The 22,258-nt window shown below is 48.2% G+C and overlaps 1 protein-coding gene across 1 annotated transcript in view; it reads left to right on the forward strand.

The window, feature by feature from the left end:
* The first annotated feature begins 889 nt into the window (after positions 1–889).
* The window catches only part of ARHGAP17 (Rho GTPase activating protein 17), a 48,803-nt gene continuing 27,434 nt past the window's right edge, over positions 890–22,258 (forward strand). The window contains exons 1-11 of the mRNA XM_014536253.1: positions 890–927; positions 4,827–4,931; positions 9,430–9,503; positions 9,684–9,795; positions 10,161–10,237; positions 11,926–12,037; positions 15,409–15,477; positions 15,635–15,716; positions 20,330–20,457; positions 21,279–21,390; positions 22,021–22,102. Of these exons, the coding sequence (XP_014391739.1) occupies positions 4,857–4,931; positions 9,430–9,503; positions 9,684–9,795; positions 10,161–10,237; positions 11,926–12,037; positions 15,409–15,477; positions 15,635–15,716; positions 20,330–20,457; positions 21,279–21,390; positions 22,021–22,102 (923 nt within the window). The 5' untranslated portion in view covers positions 890–927; positions 4,827–4,856. The remainder of the gene's footprint in view (positions 928–4,826; positions 4,932–9,429; positions 9,504–9,683; positions 9,796–10,160; positions 10,238–11,925; positions 12,038–15,408; positions 15,478–15,634; positions 15,717–20,329; positions 20,458–21,278; positions 21,391–22,020; positions 22,103–22,258) is intronic.

A 22,258-nucleotide genomic window follows, 5' to 3' on the forward strand; every position in this document is an offset into this window, starting at 1 on the left:
ATAGGCCAGCTGAGCCCTGGCCTCCACTTTCCTAACTGGCATGACTACCTGTGTTTGGCACTTAAGCAACGCCTGGCCCCCTGCATGCTAAGTGAGTTCTAGGCTGGCATATTTTGGTCTGCTGCTTGCAGGACCTGTTCAGAGAGCTGAGAGTTGGCCTCCACGGGAGCCAGGGCCTTGCCCTGCTGCAGGCCCTGCTCCTCTAGACCTGGGAGATACTGGAGTCAGATCAGAGTTCGGTTTCCTGCAGAAACTGGTGAGGGAGCCACTCCCGTGGCCATCCAAGTCAGTGGGCAGTGCTGTGGCAGCGGGTATTGGAGACCTCTGTGGCAATCTCGGTTTTCCGCGTAGGCTGGGGGTGTGCACCACCATACTGGTGGCAGCTGGCGCTCTTCTGGGCCAGCAATGTTTTGAGGTCATTTTAATGGATTCCATTCACTTTCTGGGTTCATGGCTTTTCCTTTTCTTGCAATAGTTCCTGGGCAAGATAAGCACTTCCATTCTGCAATGTATCTTATACAAAGGCTCAGAATTCCTGGTTCATTGCCTTCCCTTTCTCTGCCACTCCCCAATGTTGAGGACTGCAACAGACTTTTTCCTTTCTCTTAGAAATGTCCTTGTTTATTTCCAAGAGAATTGGTAGGTTTGTTAAATGGCTTGGTTTAAATCACTATTTGAGTCAGGAGTCCAAATGGCACTTAGATTGTAGTAAAAAAACAACAGGTTTTGCTTAAGTTGTCCTCTGATGTAAAAATTGGTAGAATTTCTCCACTTGTTACATTCATGTCTGCCTGTTTTGTTTTAAATTCTGGGGTAATAATTATTAATTGTCCTGAGTTGCTTTTCATTTCTGAATCTCTAACTCTGAACTTTAATTTTCCCTACAGAGCTGAGAAAACAGAAGTCCTCAGTGAAGATCTGCTACAGGTAACTAAATTAAGTATTTTTAAAATGTCCTGTTTAAAGGCATGTTAAAAAAAAAAATCCATAGGTGAGAGCTGAAGCTTATGGGGTTTTTTTTAAGCCTAAAGCAGAATGACATTGGTTAGCATGGTTTGAGCAGGAAAGAACGGCCGTTGAGTTGCATGGTGATAAAGGAGATGTGAAACTGGTCACGCTGTGTTGTTCACAGGGGCTGGCCCTGCTTTCTAGCGCCAGGTGTTGGAGTGGGGGTGGGGGCCTGGTCACAGGTCCTGGGCAGGTCGAGGGGCTGGAGTTTGCTGCTGTGATGAGGCCTTTGATGGGAGAGGCCCTGCCAGCTGCAGCAGAGGCCCCACTGGCTTCAACCTAGAGTTGTGTGGGGTTTTTTTGTTTGTTTTTGGTTAATCCTCGCCCAAGGATATTTTTTTCCGTTGATTTTTTTTAGAGAGAGTGGAAGGGAGGGAGGGGGGAGAGAGAGAAACAGCAATGTAAGAGAGATACATCAATTGGTTGCCTCCCACACATACTCCACCTGGGGATGGGGATCGAATCTGCATCCCAGGTATGTGCTGTTGACCTTTGGTGTGCGGGCAGACACTCTAACCACTAAACTACACATGTGGCCAGGGCTCATCCTAGAGTTTTTTATTTTTTATTTATTTCAGAGAGGAAGGGAGAGGGAGAGAGAGATAGAAACATCAGTGATGAGAGAGAATCATTGATCGGCTGCCTCCTGCACGCCCCCCACTGGGGACTGAGCCCGCAACCCAGGCATGTGCCCTTGACCAGAATGGAAACTAGGACCCATCAGTCCGCAGGCTGACGCTCTATCCACTGAGCCAAACCAGCCAGGGCCTAGAGTTTTGACTCCTTGCGCCCTCTTACAATCTGGCTCCCCGACTGAGTTGAGTTGGGCCCTGTGGGACTTAGGGTCTCAGTGACAGGTGACTGGATGTGTCAGAATCACCATGAGGCGTAGGGGGTGGCCTCAAGTCATTAGCTCAAACTTTCTTTCCTCTTCGTAGGGAGAGGCGTTGCTGCCCAGGGCCTGAGCCAGGTCCGCTCCCCTCCATCTCTCAACAGGTCTCCCTAACTTCAGGGGTGGGTTGAAGGCCCTGGACCCTTGATACATATCACTTCACCCTGCCCTACTCCATCCCCACCCACACCACATACTTCAGGAAGGACAGAGCCCTCCTCACCTGCCTCCTTGCGTCTCATTTCTGTAATCTGCCCGTCTGCTCCGGGGCGTCCCCGAGGACCAAAGGCCTGCCCCCCCGGTGACTCTCTCCCTGTGCAGGGAAGGCGCGTCCCCGAGGACTCTCTCTCCCTTCCTCTCTGTAAAAAATCAATAAAATATATTTTAAAAAAAATTAAAAAAAAAAATGTTGCTTCTACCACATCAGGCCGCAACGTGCTAATTATGACAGCCGTCTGCAGTAGAATATTTTAAGAGCACAGTTTCGTTTCTTTATTTTTTTTATTTTTGGAGGACTGGAAGTTTTCATTAAGGATTAGAAGCCCCCTCCCCCCCAAGATTTATTAAAGAATTATAGTCTTAATATTTTCCCATTGTTTTATTTGTCATATATTTCTAACTCATTTTCAGACATTCAGAAGTATTGTTTGGTCCAGTTAAGCTTTACCAAACTCATTTTCATAAATGTCAGTATTCTCCCGCCCACCCCCACCTCAGTGGCATACATCACCTCACTTAATCCTTGGAGCCCTGAGATGAGGCCAGCGGCCCCTTTCCCTGGAGCGCAGGCAGCAGCCATCTGTTCTTGTCCCTTTGCCCAAACATCTGCTGGGCTGAAGAGGTTGCCAGTTTCTAGGAACTCCTTACTTTGACACAGATAACCTTGTCCGCCATCGTTGCTGCAGATGTTTTTTGATTTCTGTTGTTTTTGAGTGTAGAGAGGGAGAGTAGTGCTTAAAGGTGTGGAGTCTGGTGCCCAGCTACTTGGATTCGAACTCCAGCTTTGCCCCTGCCTATCTCTGCGGCCTCGGGGATTTACTTAACCACCCCATGCCTCAGTTTCCAGTTCTCTGAAAGGCGGGTGATCGCTGTATCCGTCTCATAGTTAACCCTGGGAGAGCATGGGGTGGAGCGCGGAGCCCGGCACGTGGCCCTGCTGAAGGGTGATGTGTTGTTTTGTTCCCACTGTTGCAGGCCAGAGATGATTTTGTTTCTGGTGTGAAATTTCCCTTAACTTGCTCTGTGTCCCCCTACGTCAGCAATTTTCAGCCTTTTTCATGTCATGGCACACATAAACTAATTACAGTCATGCGGCACACCAAAAAAAAAAAATTACATTTTTTGCCCATCTGACAAAAAATAGGTATACCTTTGATTCATTCACACTGGATGGCTGTTGTCATTTTTTTCATTGACGATTTAAGGGAAAAGAGGTCAGGACTCCTGGTATTGCATGTTTGAAAAATTCTTGCCGTGGCACACCGGTTGAAAATCGCTGCCCTGCATCCTTTCTTGGGTCTCCGTGAGAGCTGTTTAAGAGGCTGTCTGTTTATTTAGCTTGCATGTTGTTTCCTGTGGCAACTGTGATTCCCAGGAGGCAGGAGCCACCATGTATGTACTGCTCTTTTTCTAATGCCCTGCACAGGGACTCAATAGATACGTGTCCGTTCAACGGATAGTGAGTGAGCACCTTCCATTTGTGTGCCAGACGCGCTCCACGTACTTGGGATATGGTGTGAGCAGAACAGGCCACAGCCTTGTCCCTGCCGACTGTACATTCTAGTGCAAATGGGAGTCAGAATGAAATGGAGTTTTTTGGGGGGTTTCCCCCAGGCTTTTGTGGCAAGTGAAGCGTGTGTATTAGTTTTCTGTTTTAAAATCTGGCCATTTGTAAGCTTTGGGGAAGCTGATGCGGCATCTGCTGCTAAATATAAACTTGCCTGCCAGACCGGGGCCCTGGTGACCCACCGGGCTTGCCTCTAGACGAAAGCTGCTCTGTGCATGAGGACCTTAGAGAAAGAGGCACAGAGCCTCCTCATTGGGTAAAATGTTTGGGGCAAAAGTGTATTCTGCTTTGAATTTGTTGATTTTTCTTTAAAATAGAAAGCATCCCTAAGGGCCTGTTCATTCTTAGTGAGTCATCAGAATACACATTTTTGGCATTCCTTCCTGTAAAAAGCAGCTCCTTTGCCATAAATGGCCATATCCCAGCAGTAATATTTTGGGAAGCGAATCATGATGCGGGGGTCCCTTAAGTCAGTGTTTCTTACTACTGGCTGCCATTCTGCTTTAGAGGCTTATTTCAAAAACAAAGACAAAAACCCACCCCACGCACAATAAGGAATAGTTTTGAAAACATGGATCCTGAAGTTAAAGTGTGGTCAGTTGCTGTGTCTCTTCTGCTTGCTGTGTGGGTGGCCACATTGCCATGTGCAGGAGAGCTGCTGAGGGCCCTGCGGCTTCTCCCTCCCCGCAGTGGGCCTGGTCTGCGCTGGAGGTTGGACCTGGCCCATTCCTGGTGCTGTGGCGTGTGACGTCACTGCCACTGCTCTTTCTGTGGCAGGTTTAGACTCAGCATCTCGGGGATCTAAAGCCCTCAGAGTGAGGGAGGTCAGTGGGTCTCACTGAGGTGACTTTGTTCTCTGAGGGGTTATTGGACATTTTCTGGAGACAGTTTTGGTTGTCACAACTACTGACATCCAGTACATAGAGGCCAGAGATGATGCCACACATCCTGTCATTCACAGGACAGTTCCCCACGTCCCACAGTTACTGATGTCAGTGGACAGGAACCATTCTCATCTTTACCAGGAGCCAACAAATCTGACTGCTGGGTGCTTCCCTGCCTAGTGCAGGCGCCACATAAGGAAGAGGCTGAGTTTGTTCTTCAGTCCTGCACATGGCCCATTTGTCTCTGTTTTGCCAGATCGAACGGCGCCTGGATGCGGTGCGGTCAATGTGCCACCACTCTCACAAGCGCCTGACGGCGTGCTTCCAGGGCCAGCATGGCACGGACGCCGACAAGAGACACGTGAGTAGCAGATGCGACTCCGCTCTCAGTTCTTGTCTCTTTGAGGACCTTTCTCCTTTGACTGGCTGGATTCCCCAGGCAACATCAGCTTTGCCTGCAGATTTGTACCTTATCTCACATCCATGCTCACAACACCTGCCCGCCCACAACATTCTTTTGAGCTTAGGATATCATTGAGGCTGAAAGCCCTGCCCACTCCAGTGCTTTTGACTGGAGCCATTTGTCATGGATTAGAGAATGGACTTGTCAGTTAGGAATCTTTTAATGGCAAAAGCTGAAGGCTTGTCTGAAATTCACTTAGAAAGTAGAGTTTATTGGCTTCCGAGCTAGCATTTCAGTGATGAAGCCACAAGCCCAGTGTCTTTCCTTCTCTCATTTCTCCCTTCAGTGTCCACTTGACCCCTAGTGGACACCCCTCCTAGTTGCAGGTTGGCTGTCTGCTGCTTCCCTGGGTTCGCTCTCCTGTGTGTGTCCACCTGGAGTAGAAAGCATCTCTTTACTGTAGTTGTCTTTTTTTTAAAAAAATATGTTTTTTTATTGATTTGAGAGAGAGAGAGAGAGAGAGAGAGAGAAACATCAATTGGCTGCCTTCTGCACACCCTCTATTGGGGATTGAGCTCACAACCCAGGCTTGTGCCCTGACTGGGAATCAAACCGGCAATCTCTCAGTGCACCAGACAATGTCCAACCAACTGAGCCACATTGGCCAGGGCTTCCAGTGGTTGTCTTGATGGGGTGAGAAACCTTCTTTTTGCTGTTGTTTTGTTTGTCACCCGGTGTCTCAAAAGGAAGAGCTGGAACGCAGGTGACCTGTGCCGTTTTCTTTTACATTACCTACAGACGTTTATGGGGCATTTTGACAACTGGGTCATTCCTCGCGTGCATAGCACCAAGCACTCTGCAGTGTGTATGTCAAGGAGTGGAAGTTTGCAAACACCTGCAATCCCAGGAGTGCCTGCCTCAGGTCTCATTCTTCGGAATCAGCCCCTGCCACTCCTCCTTCTCTTGCCACGACTTCTGCTCTGTTTGCCCCTTTAATACTGTTTTCTGAGGTCTGTCCTTCTCAGTCTCACAGTCACGTGCTTTGGACCACTTCCTCTAGTCTCATGGCTTCTAACTGATGTCTGTATACAGGGACTTCTAAACCATTTTCAACCAAGTAGAAAGCTCCCTCCCCTCGCTGTCTGTTCTGGCATGCATAACCAGTTCTGTGCTGACTCAAATTCTAGCCCCGGTTCCGCAAGCTAGAAACTGCGGGGTTATCTTACGTCCCTTTCAGTTTGCCCTCAGTGTCCTGGAGCGGCTCAGTGAGCATATCTTGTGATTCTCTGTGAGTGTTGTTTGACTTCCTCCCCTCCCCTCTCCTCCCACTCCGCCACTTGGCTCCCAGGCGAGACCTGGACTGCCACAGGCACCTCCGGAGTGGCATTGCCTGTCCTGATCACCCTCTTTTCCAGGCTGTCTTCAACCTGGTCACCAGAGTTGTTTTCCTGAAATACAGATTAACCCTGTCATCCTCCTGCCTTAAAACAGAGAGACAAAAAAAAAAAACACAAACAACAACAAAAAACTTCATTTAGTTGTTCTCCACAGGGACCAGACTACACTCCTGGGATATTTGGAAATGTGTAGAAACATTTTTGGTTGCCATAGGGACTGAGGTACACTACCGGCATTTGGAGGGTAGGCAACCAAAGCGCCCAACATCTGCAGTGTCTGAAGGGATAGTTCTACACTTGAAGGTGCCCCAGTGCCAGCAGCGCCTGTCAGGGACATGCTGCCTTTGCGGGTTAAGGTCTAAGCTTTTTTTTTTTTTTAAATATATTTTATTGATTTTTAACAGAGAGGAAGGGAGATGGATAGAGAGTTAGAAACATCGATGAGAGAGAAACATCGATCAGCTGCCTCCTGCACATCTCCTACTGGGGATGTGCCCACAACCAGGGTACATGCCCTTGACCGGAATCAAACCTGGGACCCTTCAGTCCGCAGGCCAACGCTCTATCCACTGAGCCAAACCGGTTTCGGCAAGGTCTAAGCTTTTAGCATGACTTACGCCCTTGCTAATCGGATTGAATTTCCCCTTATCAGTCCCATTGTCTCTGTTTCCTTTCCTTCATGCTGTATGCATTGTCCACACAGTTCGGTGTTTGATAAATGTTTATTTGTGTCTAATGAGTATATGTGACAGCAGGGCTGTGCCTCAAAGCAGACACAGAAGGAACAAGACATACCACGTGCAAATGCTGGATGAGTAACAGGCCATCTCCACCCTGAAGGTGCCCACAGCCTAGTGGGGGAGATACACACAAATGGATGACTATAAAGCAACATGCTAAATAAAATATGCACAGGGTATTATGGGAGGCCCAAGAATGGGCACCAGAGGAGGAGAGGGGTAGTCAGGTGGGCTTCCTGGAGGAGGTGGTATCCTGGCTTTACAGAAGGGAAATGAATGGCAGGTGATGGGCATATTCCAGGGAGCAGGGGCAAGGGTGCCTGGCCCTCATTTTTAAAACCTAATGCTTTAAGCTTCCTTTCCCAATCTCAAACAAAAGTGCCCGAGACTGGCCTCTGAGGAAGTCTTCACTCTGCATGTGGGAAGAGGAGTCACCATGGAAATGATAGAAGAGGGGTGACCAGAAGAGGTCATATAATAGGGAGAAAGTCACAGCAGTCTCTAGGAGAGACGGGAGGAAATCCCACAAGCCCCACCAGTAACTCCTACACATGTGAAGAGGAAAGAATTGAGGGGAGACAGGGCAGTGGCCTCAGCCCGAGCCATTGACACGGCAGAGCTTATATTGTGGGTCGTATCGATCTGGAATTGCTTCTCTTTGTGCAGTTGGCATGCCTTTTATAGATCACGACGTGAGGCTTTTTCACTGAAGCCCTAGGCCTCACCTCTCCATGGAGGAGTTAGATGTTGGTGGACCGCATCTTCATCAATGAGCTCATGTGTCAAATAAGCAGAATGTCCTAATGCTTGCACATCAGGAGACAGGGTTGTTGTGGCTTTGGGGTCGGCAGGGGAGCCACAGGCTGTTGGCACTGAGAGCTAGGGTGATGCTCAACAAACAGACTCCTCTTTATGACCTCCCCCAAAGGCCCGAGAGCTCCGGGGCTGCACCAAGTGTGTTTCTCTTGATCATCACGGTTACCTGTGTGAAATGCCCTTGGAAGGCAGCAGGACTGAAATGTGCAACTTTTCCTCTGTTGAGATAAAGCAGGCTCCCCATTTTCAGGGGTCTTCCTAGTCTAGAAGTGTGGAGACAGCAGTAGGGCAGGCGAAGCCTACTACTTGTTTGAAAATAACTTGGGAGGAAGGCAGAGGGATAAACGTACTTGTGGTTACTTTTACATTTCAACAGGCTATCCATTTACATGGTCAAAATCTAGAATATACCCAAGAAGATACAGTGAGACCTTCCCAGCCTGTTTTCCTAGTACCATTCCCTCTCTAGAGCCACCAGTATTCCGTATACAGCCTCCCAGAGAGACTCTGTACAATACAAGCAAATACGGTGTGAGTGTGTCGGGTGGAGCCCTGTGAAGGCAGGAAAGAGAGGGACATGCTGAGGTCAAGCCACAGTGCCCTAGTGAGGGGAGCCTGGTCTGCTGTGCGTGCCCTTTCTAATGGAAAGGCAGAGGGACGTGGAGCCCTGCAACGGGGCAGTACCTTCTGTGAGCAGATTACAGTGGTGTAGCCACCCCACTTGTTACTTTCCCCTCCTCTCTTAGTCGTATTCTGAGATGAGCTATCAGCCAGTGGTGGAAAATCCAAACCCGGACTCAGGCCACTGGCCCTGGGGTCTGGCTCTGCCATCCCTCACCTGGTGCCTGGCCATTCCATCTCACTCCCCACCTCCTGCTTCCTTGGCTGTGCAATTAGAACATTAATCGGATGATTCTTATGGCCGTTTTCAGCTGAAAAACAAATCTGATAAGAAAAGAGGAGGCTTTGTGCTTAAAACCCTAAAAAAGTTTATTTGGAAATTTGGCTAGATAGTTTTAGACATGTAACTAAAGCTAAATCTTTATTATTACAGCCAAATTAACAGCCAGTTTAAGAATGCTTGTTCTAGCAAAAGTTTTTGAAATTGAGAACCTTACTGCATTTATTTGTTGTGATAATCAAAGTAACTGTATGTCTAGTGCCTGGGACATAGTGTGCACTTGATCAATTAATAATAGTACAGCAACAGCAACATGGCAGCTGCCATTTACTGAGGACTGAACGCGTGCTGAGTACTTGGTGTTGAATCCCTCCTTAGGGCAGCCTCAGCCCTGGGACCTTGCCCCATTCTCATCCCTATAGTCCAGGCACGGGAAACTGACGCCAAGCTTAAGTCATACCACTCATACCTTTGAGACCAGAGCCAGGCTGTCTCCTACCTGTGTAGTTTGTCCGGAGGAGAAACAAGTGAATGATCTGAAGCAGGTAACCTAGAGTGGGTATCAATGCTAACGAAAAAACGCACTGTCTTTTGCCTTCCAGAAAAAGCTCCCTCTGACAGCTCTCGCTCAGAACATGCAAGAGGCATCGACACAGCTAGAGGACTCTCTCCTGGGGTAAGAGGCACTGCTTTGAGAAAGAGCCAGAGGCCCGGTGGGTCAATAAAAGTGGATGGGTGGGGGGTGTCCATGGCAGCCATCGTGTGTTCCCGTCATATGGAGGGCAGAACTGGCTGTGCTAACTAGGTGCCTGATTCAGTGAACACGAGTTTGTTCTTGGGGCATCTTGTTTCTTAGGAGGATGCTGGAGACGTGTGGAGATGCCGAGAATCAGCTGGCTCTCGAACTCTCTCAGCACGAGGTCTTTGTTGAGAAGGAGATTGTGGACCCCCTGTGTGGCATAGCAGAGGTGGGTGCTTTGGTGCGGGCTGGGCAGCAAGTAGTTCTCTTGTGTCTGCAACTTTAACAATAATCAGTGCCTTTGACATGCACTTCTTTTTGGAAATTCAGGGAGTGAATTGATGGTTCATAATCCTTTGCCAAAGAGAAACTGGGAGTTCTGTTGCTCGCTATGACATGTGCTGACCACCAGGGGGTGGCAGCCAGGGAAGGGAGGCCCCGGCCGGCCCTGATCGCTGGCCAGGCCTAGGGACCCTACTCGTGCATGAATTTCGTGCACCGAGCCTCTAGTTTGTAAATAAATACTGCACTTTTAAATGTTAAACCAGAAATCCAAATCTCATCCCAATTGGTGTGAGGTGTGTTTTTTTCTAGGTGGATATTCCCAACATCCAAAAACAGAGGAAACAGCTTGCCAAGTTGGTGTTAGACTGGGACTCAGTCAGAGCCAGGTAAGGAAAGCTAGAAGAGCAACCAATAAGGTGGCATCATGTCACCTCCCAGCCACCATCCCCAGTGTGGGTGAGAGAATGCTGTATGGACAGTTGAAAGTTGTTGCAGGTTCACCCACCTGACATGCTTACACCGGCCTTTAGTTAGGCCTCATTCTCCCAACCGTGGCAGGAGGGATGGTGTTAGACCAGCCTGGTCTTAGTGCACCAGTAATGAAAAGGGACAGGAAAGAAAAAAGAAACTTGAGTGTCTTAAAGTGGCAGGCAGTGCCAAGAGCAGTGCTCTTGGCAAAGTAGAGTGTGGGAATAATTAGATCTGTGATTTTAGCAGCTCCTGAAGGGCCCAGTGTGTCAAAGCCCCTGTGTGGTTATGATCACCTTCACAGTCGAACGCCGTGCTCCGAACTAAGTGACCCCTAAGGGCTGCTCGCTTGTGGGCTGATGTCATACGACCAGTTTCCTGTTTCATGGCCTGGCCACAGCCTTAGTGCCATTCTTGAGCACGCTTGTATCAGTGACCTCCCTGGGTTTCTCCTTGGGCCTGAGAGGTGGAGGTAGGGAGGCAGCCACCACACCAGGCCTTTTCTCACACGGGTTGACATACCTCTGTGAAGGGCCAAGTAGTAAATGTTTTCATCTCTGCAACTCGGATGGTTCCTGTTGCAACTGCTCAGCTCTGCTGGTGTAGCATAGAGGCAGCCCTGGACAATCGTACATGAATGAGCATGGCTGTGTTCCAATAAAACTTTATTTACAAAACCACTTGGCTTTGCTACACCTGCTTGTTACCTCTTACCTCTCACTGCAGTCCTGTGAAGTAGATACGGTTATTCTGTCTGGCAGACATGGCGACATAGCTGTCCTTGACTGAGTTTCTTCATGTCAGGTGCTTTCCCCACAGCTTAGCAAGCTGTAACTGCTCCCTTCCTCGATCCTGAGCTGCCGTTGGCTGTCACGTGCACCACTGATTGCTGTTTGCTTGGGAGGCGGGGAGAAGCACCACTCCATCACGTGTCCTCCTCAGTTATTACCCCACTCCGTGAACCCCCATATTGCTGTAGCACAATGCTGTTTTTTTGTTTGTCATTTTTACTTACTATAAAAGGAACAGAAATATTCCGCGTTACGTTTGAGATTTGCTGTAGATTTGTCTTCAGAATATTCCTTGTAAGTGTTTTCAGTTCTTAAAGTGCTTCCATTGCTATGGCATGGTAGGTACAGCACTGCATGACTGGGGTTCTGGCTTTTACTTGCTGCAAGTAATCACAGCCCAGGATGGTAGTAGGAAGAGGTCTCAAGAAATGCAAGTACATTGCATTCCCAGTGGTACAGGGAACATTCCAGATCAAGGCAGGAGGGCAGGGGTGTTTCATGGCAAGAATTCCATGACTAGACACTAGCAAAGGGGTTTCGTGGTCTGAGGTTCAGCGGTGGGGCCTGTGTGAGACAAGATGTGGTCAGTCCTGCCGGGAGCAGACAGCTACTCCCAGCACTGTAGTTCCTGTGTGGGGGAAGCTCTTTTGCCTTCTTCCATTCCTAGGGGGTAAACTTAAGAGAAGCTGGCGTCCTAGGTACTGGCACCTATCCCAGGTAGAATCCGTTTTAGGGAAGGAGCCTGTCTCCCTGAGGTCCCTGAGATTGAGTATGTAAGCTGGTTCTCAGGTACTGACTACCCTCGTGCTTTGCAGGTGGAACCAGGCTCACAAATCTTCAGGAACCAACTTTCAGGGGCTTCCGTCAAAAATAGACACCCTGAAGGAAGAGATGGACGAAGCCGGGAATAAAGTAGAACAGTGCAAGGTATGAGAACATGTGTTTGCATCAATCGTTTGGTTTTTGCAAATGGTGGATGAAAGGTCATATGTTGCAAATTATTTAATATTTTACATAATTTCTATCAAAATACTTTAAATGACATTAAAGGTGGTTTTAATTTTTTTCTTTATTTTCTAAGACTCTACTTTATAACCAGAATAAAATATTACTTAAAAAAAGTCAAGTAATACGTTTTTTAAAACTTGACAAAAATGCCTAAGCTTATTTAAAATAAAGAATAGGTGCCCAACTGGTGTGGTTTGGTGGTAAGCGTCAATCTATGAATCAGGCGGTCACTCTTTGATTCCTGGTCAGGGCACATGCCCGGGTTGCGGGCTCAATCCCCAGTGGGGGGCGTGCAGGAGACAGCCGATTAGTGATTCTCATCATTGATGTTTTTACCTCTATCTCCTCTCCCTTCCTCTCTGAAAGCAATAAAAATATTTTTTTAAAAGGAATATGTGAAGAAAAAGGAGAGCAAAACATAAAGTTATAGCGATTAAGACAATGCACAATAGATTGGATTTTCTAGAACGAATGTGATCATATTTAAAGATTGAATTTATAGTAAAGGCATCATTGTATGTCCGTTGGGAAGGGAAGGATTATTTTTTAAGTGTTGCTAGGACAGTTGGTTTATAATTAGGGAGAAGCAGAACTTTGTATGTCATAAATTAAATTTCAGATTAGATGGTTAAGTGATCTCATTCTCTGTGCATTTATCGATGAAAATAGATGTTTATTCCACATGTTATTTGAGGTGGTAAAGAAATAGGTCTTTAGGATGACTTGTAGGATGATCGACTTGGACTTTTCCTCCTCCTATTATTCAACTTTTTCCAAAAAAGGCCTCTTTATTCTACTGGATAACGTTAAGTCTGTTATATTTCAGCTTATTTGGGTCCAGTGATAACATAGCAAACCTTGATCAGTTAACTGTAGTAAAACGACTTGTTAAAAATAATATAGTGGGTAAGAATTAAACTCCCAAAGTCACGGCATGGCCTTGCATTTAAAGAGTTGATGTTCAGAGCAATCCTTTTATAAAGTAGCCTCACACACTGACTCCTGTTCAGAATGCCAGTGTCATCCGCCCAGCAGTTTCACTGTATCTGATGTAACCTAGGTCTTGGCTGTTGGCTACTTCTTACACAAAATTTGGTTAGACGTTTGGGGAGTCTGAACTGGTACACTATGGCTGATGTCTCTTCTCTAAACTTCCACACCATGGCTTGTGATTTCAGGGGTGACAATCAATGAAACTATTCTCTTTCTCTCTTTATGCTAACTTCTGGATAATTCCCTGAGATCTCTTCTGTGTCACTGACTTGTTAGTTGTGTTTGATCTGCTGTTTAATGAATTCACATTGAATTTTAAATTTCATTGAGTATATTTTTCTCTTCTAAAGTTCTCATTCTTCAAGCCTGCCTTTTTTATACTACAGTCTTCTTCAGTACTTATTTTATGTGTGCTTATTTTAACAGTCTGGCAATTCTGTTTTCAGAAGTTCTCTGGGAGAGCGGTGCGCGTGTGCTCTATGGTAGATTGTTTCCTCCTGTGTTTTGCAATTTTGTATTGTAAGCTCATTTTAAGAGGGACTTACTTTATCTGTGGGGCTCCCGGGGATTTGCAGAGCATTTATTACTAGTATGGGCCATTTTTAACTCAACTTTCTTAGTTGGAAGATTCCTGGACCCTCATGAAAGCAGGTCTATGTTTATGAGATCTCAGGGAGATGTTTTACTGTTCCAGACCCAGAGCCCAATCTCAAACAGGTATATTCTATGATGTCTCTGCCTGCTTAGCGAGTTTTTCCTAATCCACTCTTGAGAGTGTCGTTTCAGAAATGTTATCTTTATGGGTGACATGCATGCACCTGTCTCAGTTACTTCCTCACCTCACCAGGCCCAAGAATTCATTTTCTGTCCTCTGGTCCCACATGACTGCTGGACTCAAACACCTTGGCTACCAAAATTAGCACAGACTCACCAAGTCATTCCCACTCAGCTCTGTGCATGTCAGGGTTTTCCTCCCTCCATCTATCCATCTTCCCTTCCTCCTTCCTTTTCTCTCCCTCTCTTCTTCCCTCCCGCTCCTTACTCTTTTTCTTTTTCTCTTTTTGTTTTTTGGTTTTTTTTGTGTGTGTGTGTGTGTTTTTTGGGGGGGGTGGGGGCGCGGGTCTGGTGGAGATCCATGAATTTACTTTGTTAAATTCCTAGTTGTCTATTGCTCCTAACTAGCATTTTCAGATTTTTTTTTTAATAAACAAGGAGCCTTCATGTGAATTTTAGGCACCTTGTTGCTAAAAATAGAAAGTAGTACATTAAATATATATGAAATTCTGATGTGCATATATATATATATATATATATATATGAAAATTGTCTTCATATATATTTAATGTACTACTTTCTATTTTTAGCGTCTAATCTATCACTTTTTAAAAAACTGTTTAACTTTTATTTATTTATTTTTTAAAACTTTTTTTTATTGATTTTAGACAGAGAAGAGGGAGAGGGAGAGAGGTAGAAATATCAATGAGAGAGAATCATTGATCAGCAACCTCCTGCACACTCCCCACTGGGGATCAAGTTTGCAACCCAGGCATGTGCCCTGACCAGGAATCAAACCCATGACCTCCTGGTTCATAGGTCGATGCTCAACCACTGAGCAACACCAGACAGGCCTGTTTAATTTTTGTGTAAATCATTTACATTAATTAAAAAATATCAAAAGTATAAAATAATGTATATTAAAGTTTTTCTTCCACCCTTTTCCTCCTCCTGCCTAATTTTCACCACCTCCAACAGGTAACCACTGTTACTGATTTTCGTTTTTCTTCTAGAGATACGCTATATAATAAAAGACTAATAAGCAAATTGTCCCCTCGACCTGGAGTTCAACTGAGAGTTTGACCAGGAGGCAAGGCCGGCTGGCCGGCCAACCTCCCTCGTCCCCTGACCCTGGCCGGCCTGTCCTGATCGGCCCAATCAGGACGGGCCGGCTGGACCCCACCCATGCATGAATTCGTGCACCAGGCCTCTAGTTTTTATATAATTATGGCAAAAAAATATATAACATTTTTTTCTTTTTACCGAGTAATAACATACCATAAGTAGGGCTCTATTCTTCACTTCTTAACAGTGTATTAACTACATACTGTGGAGGTCTTTCCATGTGCATCCCTCATAAGTTTCCTCGTTTTTTTTCTTTGTCTCCACATCTGGTTGTCCATCAGCTGATGGACGCTCCATCTGTGCTGTTTCCATCCTGTTTTGCGAGAGGAGCTCCCAGAAGTTAATTCTAGGTGCCATTTCCTACAGCTGTTTCTCAGTGACGTGTCTTCTCTCACCAGGACCAGCTGGCAGCAGATATGTACAGCTTCATGGCCAAAGAGGGGGAATACAGCAAGTTCTTTGTCACGGTAAGCCCTTGGCCCTGACAGAATGGTAGTGTTGTAAAAACTGAGTCATTTTAGGTTTTTTTGCAAAAGATTTTATTTTTAGTTTTGCTCAGCCATTGTGTGTGTGTCCATCCATTGCTAACATGACTTTTGTTTTTGAATGTGGGTCTGTTCTCAGTTATTAGAAGCCCAAGCAGATTACCATAGAAAAGCATTAGCAGTCTTAGAAAAGGCCCTTCCCGAAATGCAAGCCCATCAAGGTAACGTAACCTGCGTGCTGGCTGCTGCCTCCTCTGCGCCTCTCCTCTGCCCCTGCCCCAGCCCTCTGCATGCCTTCCCTGTGGGTGCAGCCTGGCCCGGAGCTCCCGGTGCCCAGCACAGTTTCGTCTTTCCGGGCTGCATTCTCTAATTTCTCCTAACCCCAATTAACATGCTAATGGGACATTTAAACGTCTTCTGGGATCTTCAGTTGAAGCGAGAACTGGACTCTTTGGGGGAGGGGGAGTTCCTGGTGGTTTTCTCTTCTATCTAGGCTTGACACATTCTAGCCTCTGACGATCTTTTCCCAGTTCGGCGATTACTCCCATGGGCTTGATTCTGACCCTGTGACTCCATGAGCATACATCCTAGGGAAAATGGTTTGGAATTTGCAAAGGGAATTCTAGAAGCCAGTCCGTGGTGCTCCATCATCGGGCACTTTTTTGATGACTGAGCAGTAAGACGGCGGCTGCGCCGTTGAGCCCTCCTCCGTGTCTGGTCACGGGCTCTGGTGCTCACCAGCCCTTCCAAGCGTATGGCAGATTCTACCCACCATGATGAGTGGATGTTTAGTTTGGTTGTTTACTGAACATGAAGCTTTTGGTTCTAATTCTCTCTGACTTGCCATCAGCACTTGCTAGCAGAGATGAGAGGACATGGCTGAGGCAGAAGTGCAGCGCCTGGTCCTACTCTACTGTTTGACCTGACACTTGGAGCTTAGGTTCTCCCTGCACAACCAGTGGTCTGGAGCGGAGAGGAGGAAGCCAGGTGCTGGGTGTAGTCACTGTGATGATGAAAGAGTGAGCAAGCCCTGACCGGTTTAGCTCAGTGGATAGAGTGTCGGCCTGCGGACTCAAGGGTCCCGGGTTCGATTCCGGTCAAGGGCATGTACCTTGGTTTCGGGCACATCCCCAGTAGGGGGTGTGCAAGAGGCAGCTGATCGATGTTTCTCTCTCATCGATGTTTCTAACTCTCTATCTCTCTCCCTTCCTCTCTGTAAAAAATCAATAAAATATATATTAAAAAAAAAAGAAAGAAAGAGTGAGCAAGTGTGTGGGTAGGGTGTGTGCTGCAGGTGTGCACACACTCAGCACCCTCAAGAGTGCCACTTCACTCAATGTTAGGGGGCCCAGCAGGTTGGGCTTTGTGGCTGCAAGTTTCTAGACAGGAATTGGGCAGTTCTGCGTCCTGATGACCGCCGAGTCCGACCTTTAGCCATCTCGGTGCCTGTGACTGCTTGGCTGGCCCTTCACTGGATGAGCTGCCCTTGCTCTTCTGGGGTCCCATTTCCTAGTTCCCGCCTGATGGGCGGGAGCCACAGTACAGAGCAAAGAAGCTGCGGCGAGCATTCAGCCTCGCACAGCATGGGCAGAGCACAGAGAGTGTGTGTTCATAGGACGCCTACTGCGTGCAGGGCTGCAGAGGACCAAGTAGCAAACATCTTGTTGGAAGAGTTGATTAACAAGCACAAAAAGAGCCGAAACCGGTTTGGCTCAGTGGATAGAGCGTCGGCCTGCGGACTGAAAGGTCCCAGGTTCGATTCCGGTCAAGGGCATGTACCTGGGTTGCGGGCACATCCCCAGTAGGAGATGTGCAAGAAGCAGCTGATCGATGTTTCTCTCTCATCGATGTTTCTAACTATCTATCTCTCTCCCTTCCTCTCTGTAAAAAATCAATAAAATATATTAAAAAAAAAAAAGCACAAAAAGAAAAGATTTATTTAGCAGTCCTTTTTTCCCCCCTTTCATTCTATTTTTCTCCCAAGCCTATTTCTCTAGAGAAGTATGTCAGAAAGTCACAGGAGGAGGAGGGGGGAGGGGCAGGGGGAGGTGGAATAAGGGATGCTGGTGGGGGCACAGCTGGTGACGGGAATGTGATCTTTTCTCTCCCTGAGGTTGCCTCCACCTCAGCCTGATTCAGCCCCTTCCACCTCTGCCTGTCCTCGTATCTGCCTCTCATCTTAGCCTGTCTCCCTCTTCCTTTTTCTTCTTCTCTGTTTTCAGAAAGACTCAGAGTATCCTCAGGTAGGGAAAAAAACTCGACTCCACTGCCCCATGCCCCTGTGTGCCCCGATCTCACACTCACGGTCAGCTGGCCTTTGGTTAGTGTCCCCTTTAACCTTCTCCTTCCTCTACTGGTGGGATCTTGGAGTGAGTGACTCATCTCCACCTGCCACTGCATCTTCTTACCTCCTTCCCACTCCCAAACACTGCAGTCTGGTTCCTACTCCTAATCACTCTGTTAGTTAAAAAAACAATAGCCCTAACTGGTTTGGCTCAGTGGATAGAGCGTTGGCCTGCGGACTGAAGTGTCCTGGGTTCGATTCCGGTCAAGGGCACATGCCCGGTTGTGGGCTCAATCCCCAGTAGGCAGCATGCAGGAGGCAGCCAATCAATGATTCTTTCTCATCATTGATGTTTCTATTTCCCTCTCCCTTCCTCTGAAATCAGTAAGAATATATTTTTAAAACACAATAACAAAAACACAGAAAACACTAATTCCGAAGGAGCAGTGACCTCTTAATTGTCATGTCCTGGCGCTTGATGTGACTTGGGCCATTTCTTCCTTGTTGAAGTTTTCCCTCATTTCACTCGATTGCTTTCTTTTACTCTTAGGGCTATATTTTCTCCATTTCTGCCCCCACCCCCTTTTCCAGGGCCTGGTCCTTGCTCTTGAGTTCTTCTCTCCCTCCCTCCAGCCCTCCTTCACCCCTTTCCCCTTGCACCCCCCCCATTCTGACCACCTCCACTCTCGCCTGCGGCTCAGTCCTCACAGCTCCTGCGCGGCAGTCCCTGACCACTGGCTGTCTTGCGCTCCCTCTCACCAGCTGTCTTCTGCAGGCCGTCTTGCTTGAACTGTGGGAGCAGCTCCTCCTTCCCTGCTCGTCCCGCGGTCGGTTCTGCCCATTTCGCTCTGCGGGGCCTGCTGTGGGGTGGCATGTGAATTCCCATGCTCCTGGTCTTTCCTCAGTCCGTCTTCCCGGTTCATTTACTTCTTGTTTGTCTTCTAAGCTCTTCCTCGAGACGCCTTCTCCCACAGCAGAATCCAGCAGCGATCCTGTCTCGGAATTGCTCTCACTGTGTGGTCTACACCAGAAGTTGCAAACTGCCATATCTCATTAAACATTTTTAAACTACTTCATTTAAAACCAGACTCTTTCCCTACCGATCCCAATCTGGCTTCCCTTGGAAGTTCAGAAGGTCTGGTGACCCAGGGTCTGCTTGTTGCGTGCAGCATGGGGTGGCTCCGAGGGCAGCTGCGGCCTTTCGGGAGACCCTGTGCTCCCTCCCTCATTGAGCACCAACGGGGCGGGGCCCGCCTGGCCCCATAGAGACCACGCTTGTGCCCCTTGTCTGCCGTCTTTCTGCCCTGATGCAGCAAACGTGTCTTGTCTTGTTCGTTGCTGGTGTGTGTTCACATGTGTGTCCTGTACTTTCTTCACAATTAGACTGCTCTCACACTGAGGGGGGCTCTGAGCTCGGGTGCTGTGCAGCGCTGGGCACATAGTAGGTGTGTTGTTTGAGAGGCCAGCAACCTTGGTGGAGCTTGCTCCAGGAGCTATTTCTAGATCAGTGGTTCTCACATTTCAGCAGGCAGGGGGTTAGGACACAGTGTTTACTAGAAAGTTCCTGCAGGGCTCGGGTGACAGGTGCCTTGGCCCAGCCTCCCTGGTGGTTCTGCTGTTTCCCCCCAGAAGGGTCAGTGGCTGTGTTCTGCCCACATTAAGGATCATTGCTTTAGATAAAAAGGACAAAGCAGTCCCAGTAAGATCTGGCCTCTGAGGGGCCGTCACAGAGCTCTGTGCCTGAGATGGGCCAGGCCCCTGGCTGCTCTTTTTGTTAGTAATTCCACTCACCGGACTGGACCAGAGATAGGGGGTTCCTGACACTTCTGAGAGTGGCCTGCTCTCTGATTTTGTCCCCTGCCCCCTCCATCACCTTGTTCCTCAGCCTCTGCCCACCTTTCTCCATGGACTTGTGGGGTTTTTCACTTCTTCCCCGATGTGCGGCTCAGGCAGTGGCCTCTGCACCTGCTCTTACATGTGGGTAAGCGCCAGGGACACAGCACACTGTTCCATCCTACATGCGAACAGCAAAGTGGCTGCAGGGCGAATGCCCACTGATGGTGGGAGGAGGACGGAAGCCCTTCCTGTCGCTGGGAAGAGCTAAGTGCTCCTCATTGGAGCGTTTCTGCCAGCTGGTTCCCTCCGCGCCTCAGGCAGCGCTAGGTCCCGCCTCAGGCAGCACTAGGTCCCGCCTCAGACAGCGCTAGGTCCCACAGGCCAGACCAGCCCCTTGCTGCCCGCCTGGCTCCCTGCAGCCCTTCCTGGAGTCTTGTTTCTGTTCTCCCACTCTACCGGATGTGTTTCTGCCACACTGCCTTAACTCTTTGTGGTCCCAGCAGAACCTGTGACCTGAAAATAAACAGTTGCCTGTGTGCTGTCAGCACGGCTTCCAGCCTCGCTGCTGTGGGCCTGCGGTCAGCAGTGGGAAGCACTGCCCGTCCTGGTTCTGCATCCGAGGTCACACTGGCCATGTCCAGTCCTGTGGTAGCCTGGGGGCAGCACGTTGATGCCGCAGGGTTGTCGGATCTTACTGACGGTTTGCTGCTCTAGATAAGTGGGCGGAGAAGCCAGCCTTCGGGACTCCGTTGGAGGAACACCTGAAGCGGAGTGGCCGAGAGATCGCGCTGCCCATCGAAGCCTGTGTGATGCTGCTGCTGGAGACGGGCATGAAGGAGGAGGTGAGGGCACGGCCGGGCTCTGGGCTGCACTGCCCTGGCCACACAGTCCCGTCGGGATGTGCAGCAGGGCGGGCCCCCACTTTTCTCCCTGTGACCCCAGCACAGCACCCGAATGGGCTGCGGTTCCCCAGCACACCCTGTGCTGCCCCTCCCTGCGCCCACTCTGATAGTCCCATGCGGCACGCTGGCTGTGCTTCATGGGAATGAGTGGCATGCTCACTGAGGGACCAGAGCTCCATGAGCTTCCGCTTGTGTAGGAAGTCTTACATTTGTGTGGTACTCAATTGTCGGGGGGCGGGGTGAGGAGAGTTGGCTTTGTCTTCAGAGAGTAGAGACCAGGGCGTTGCTAGCCATCCTACAAAGCACAGGACAGCCTACAGCACAGACTCCTCTGGCCCGAAGGTCAGTGCCACTGCGGTTGAGAAACCTGGACTAGGTTCCTGGCCCAGTGTCTTCGTAGTTCACTTGTTGACCCTTCGTGGGTTTTCCTCTCTTACGTATATGTAGGGCAGTGAAAGAGGCTAGCAGTTTAGTCTTACAATTTTTCCCGAGGCGTCCATTTTAAAAAAGATTTCTAAGTTTAAAAAATCTATAGCATCACCCTTGTGGAAGTATGGTACATTGTTTTTAAATAGATTTCTAATGGGCACCGGTATTTTAGCAATGGGGCAGGGCAAGGACTACTAGGTTGGCAGTGTGACCCCGCCTGCAGGCGGCATGTGCTGGCCGTGGGGCTGGAGGTCCTCCATCAGGGTCTTACTGCTGCTCAGTGCCGGGCTCCCAACTTGAACTTGATGCTAATGGCTTTGCATTGTCTTTAGGGCCTTTTCCGAATTGCGGCTGGGGCCTCCAGATTAAAGAAACTGAAAGCTGCCTTAGACTGTTCTACTTCTCACCTGGATGAGTTTTATTCAGACCCCCATGCTGTAGCAGGTGAGCTCCAAGGAGTGCCCTCCCGTGGTGGGTGAGTCTCAGATCACCCAGGTACCAGTGTTGATTTTAGTTTTAAGTGAAATGGCTCCTTCTAGGCTTAAGCAACAAAAGGGAAAGAGTAGATACACACTCACACCTTTTCTATTCCTGTGGGTTTTTTTCCTGGTTATCACGTAAAGGTGAAGGTGGCTTATAACCCAAGTCTTTGGAGGCGTGCTTGTATTTTCTCCCCTTCTCTCACCTCCACATGGTGCTCAGCCTGGGGAAGTGCTGTCTGTTAACATGGTGACTCAGAAGCTGAGTTGATTTTCATTGGTCTCAATATACAGGGGAGGCAAAAGTAGGTTTACAGATGTGAGTATGCGAAACACCACAGTTTATTGTATAATGTTTCTTAATTATTGTATTATTTTCCATATGAACGACTGTATACCTACTTTGCCCCACCCTGTATGTGGCAAGGGACAGAAATTGTTTTAGGGGCATTTTATTCTTTAACCGTTCCCACCAAGTCATAATTTGTTCTATATAGTTGGAAAATTGCAGTTGAGATCATTTCATTTTGCAAAGTAATATGTCTGAGAGCCCAGCTCCCCTTTGTATCCTCAAAGAGAGTGCTCCTGCCTCCAGGTGCTTTGAAATCCTACCTGCGGGAGCTGCCCGAGCCGCTGATGACCTTCCAGCTGTATGAAGAATGGACGCAAGTTGCCAGGTAAGTTCAGAGAGCACTGAGTTTCAAAAGTTAAAGGAAGGGAAGCACTGTTGTGTCCCATTTGTAAATTGTCTTACTCTCCTGGGTGAGAAAAGAACATTACCATAGCATAGTTGTTAAATAGTCTGTGCCTCAGTTCTGAAGGTTAAGATGAAA

Source organism: Myotis brandtii, unplaced genomic scaffold, assembly GCF_000412655.1.
Source record: "Myotis brandtii unplaced genomic scaffold, ASM41265v1 scaffold158, whole genome shotgun sequence".
Taxonomy (NCBI): domain Eukaryota; kingdom Metazoa; phylum Chordata; class Mammalia; order Chiroptera; family Vespertilionidae; genus Myotis; species Myotis brandtii.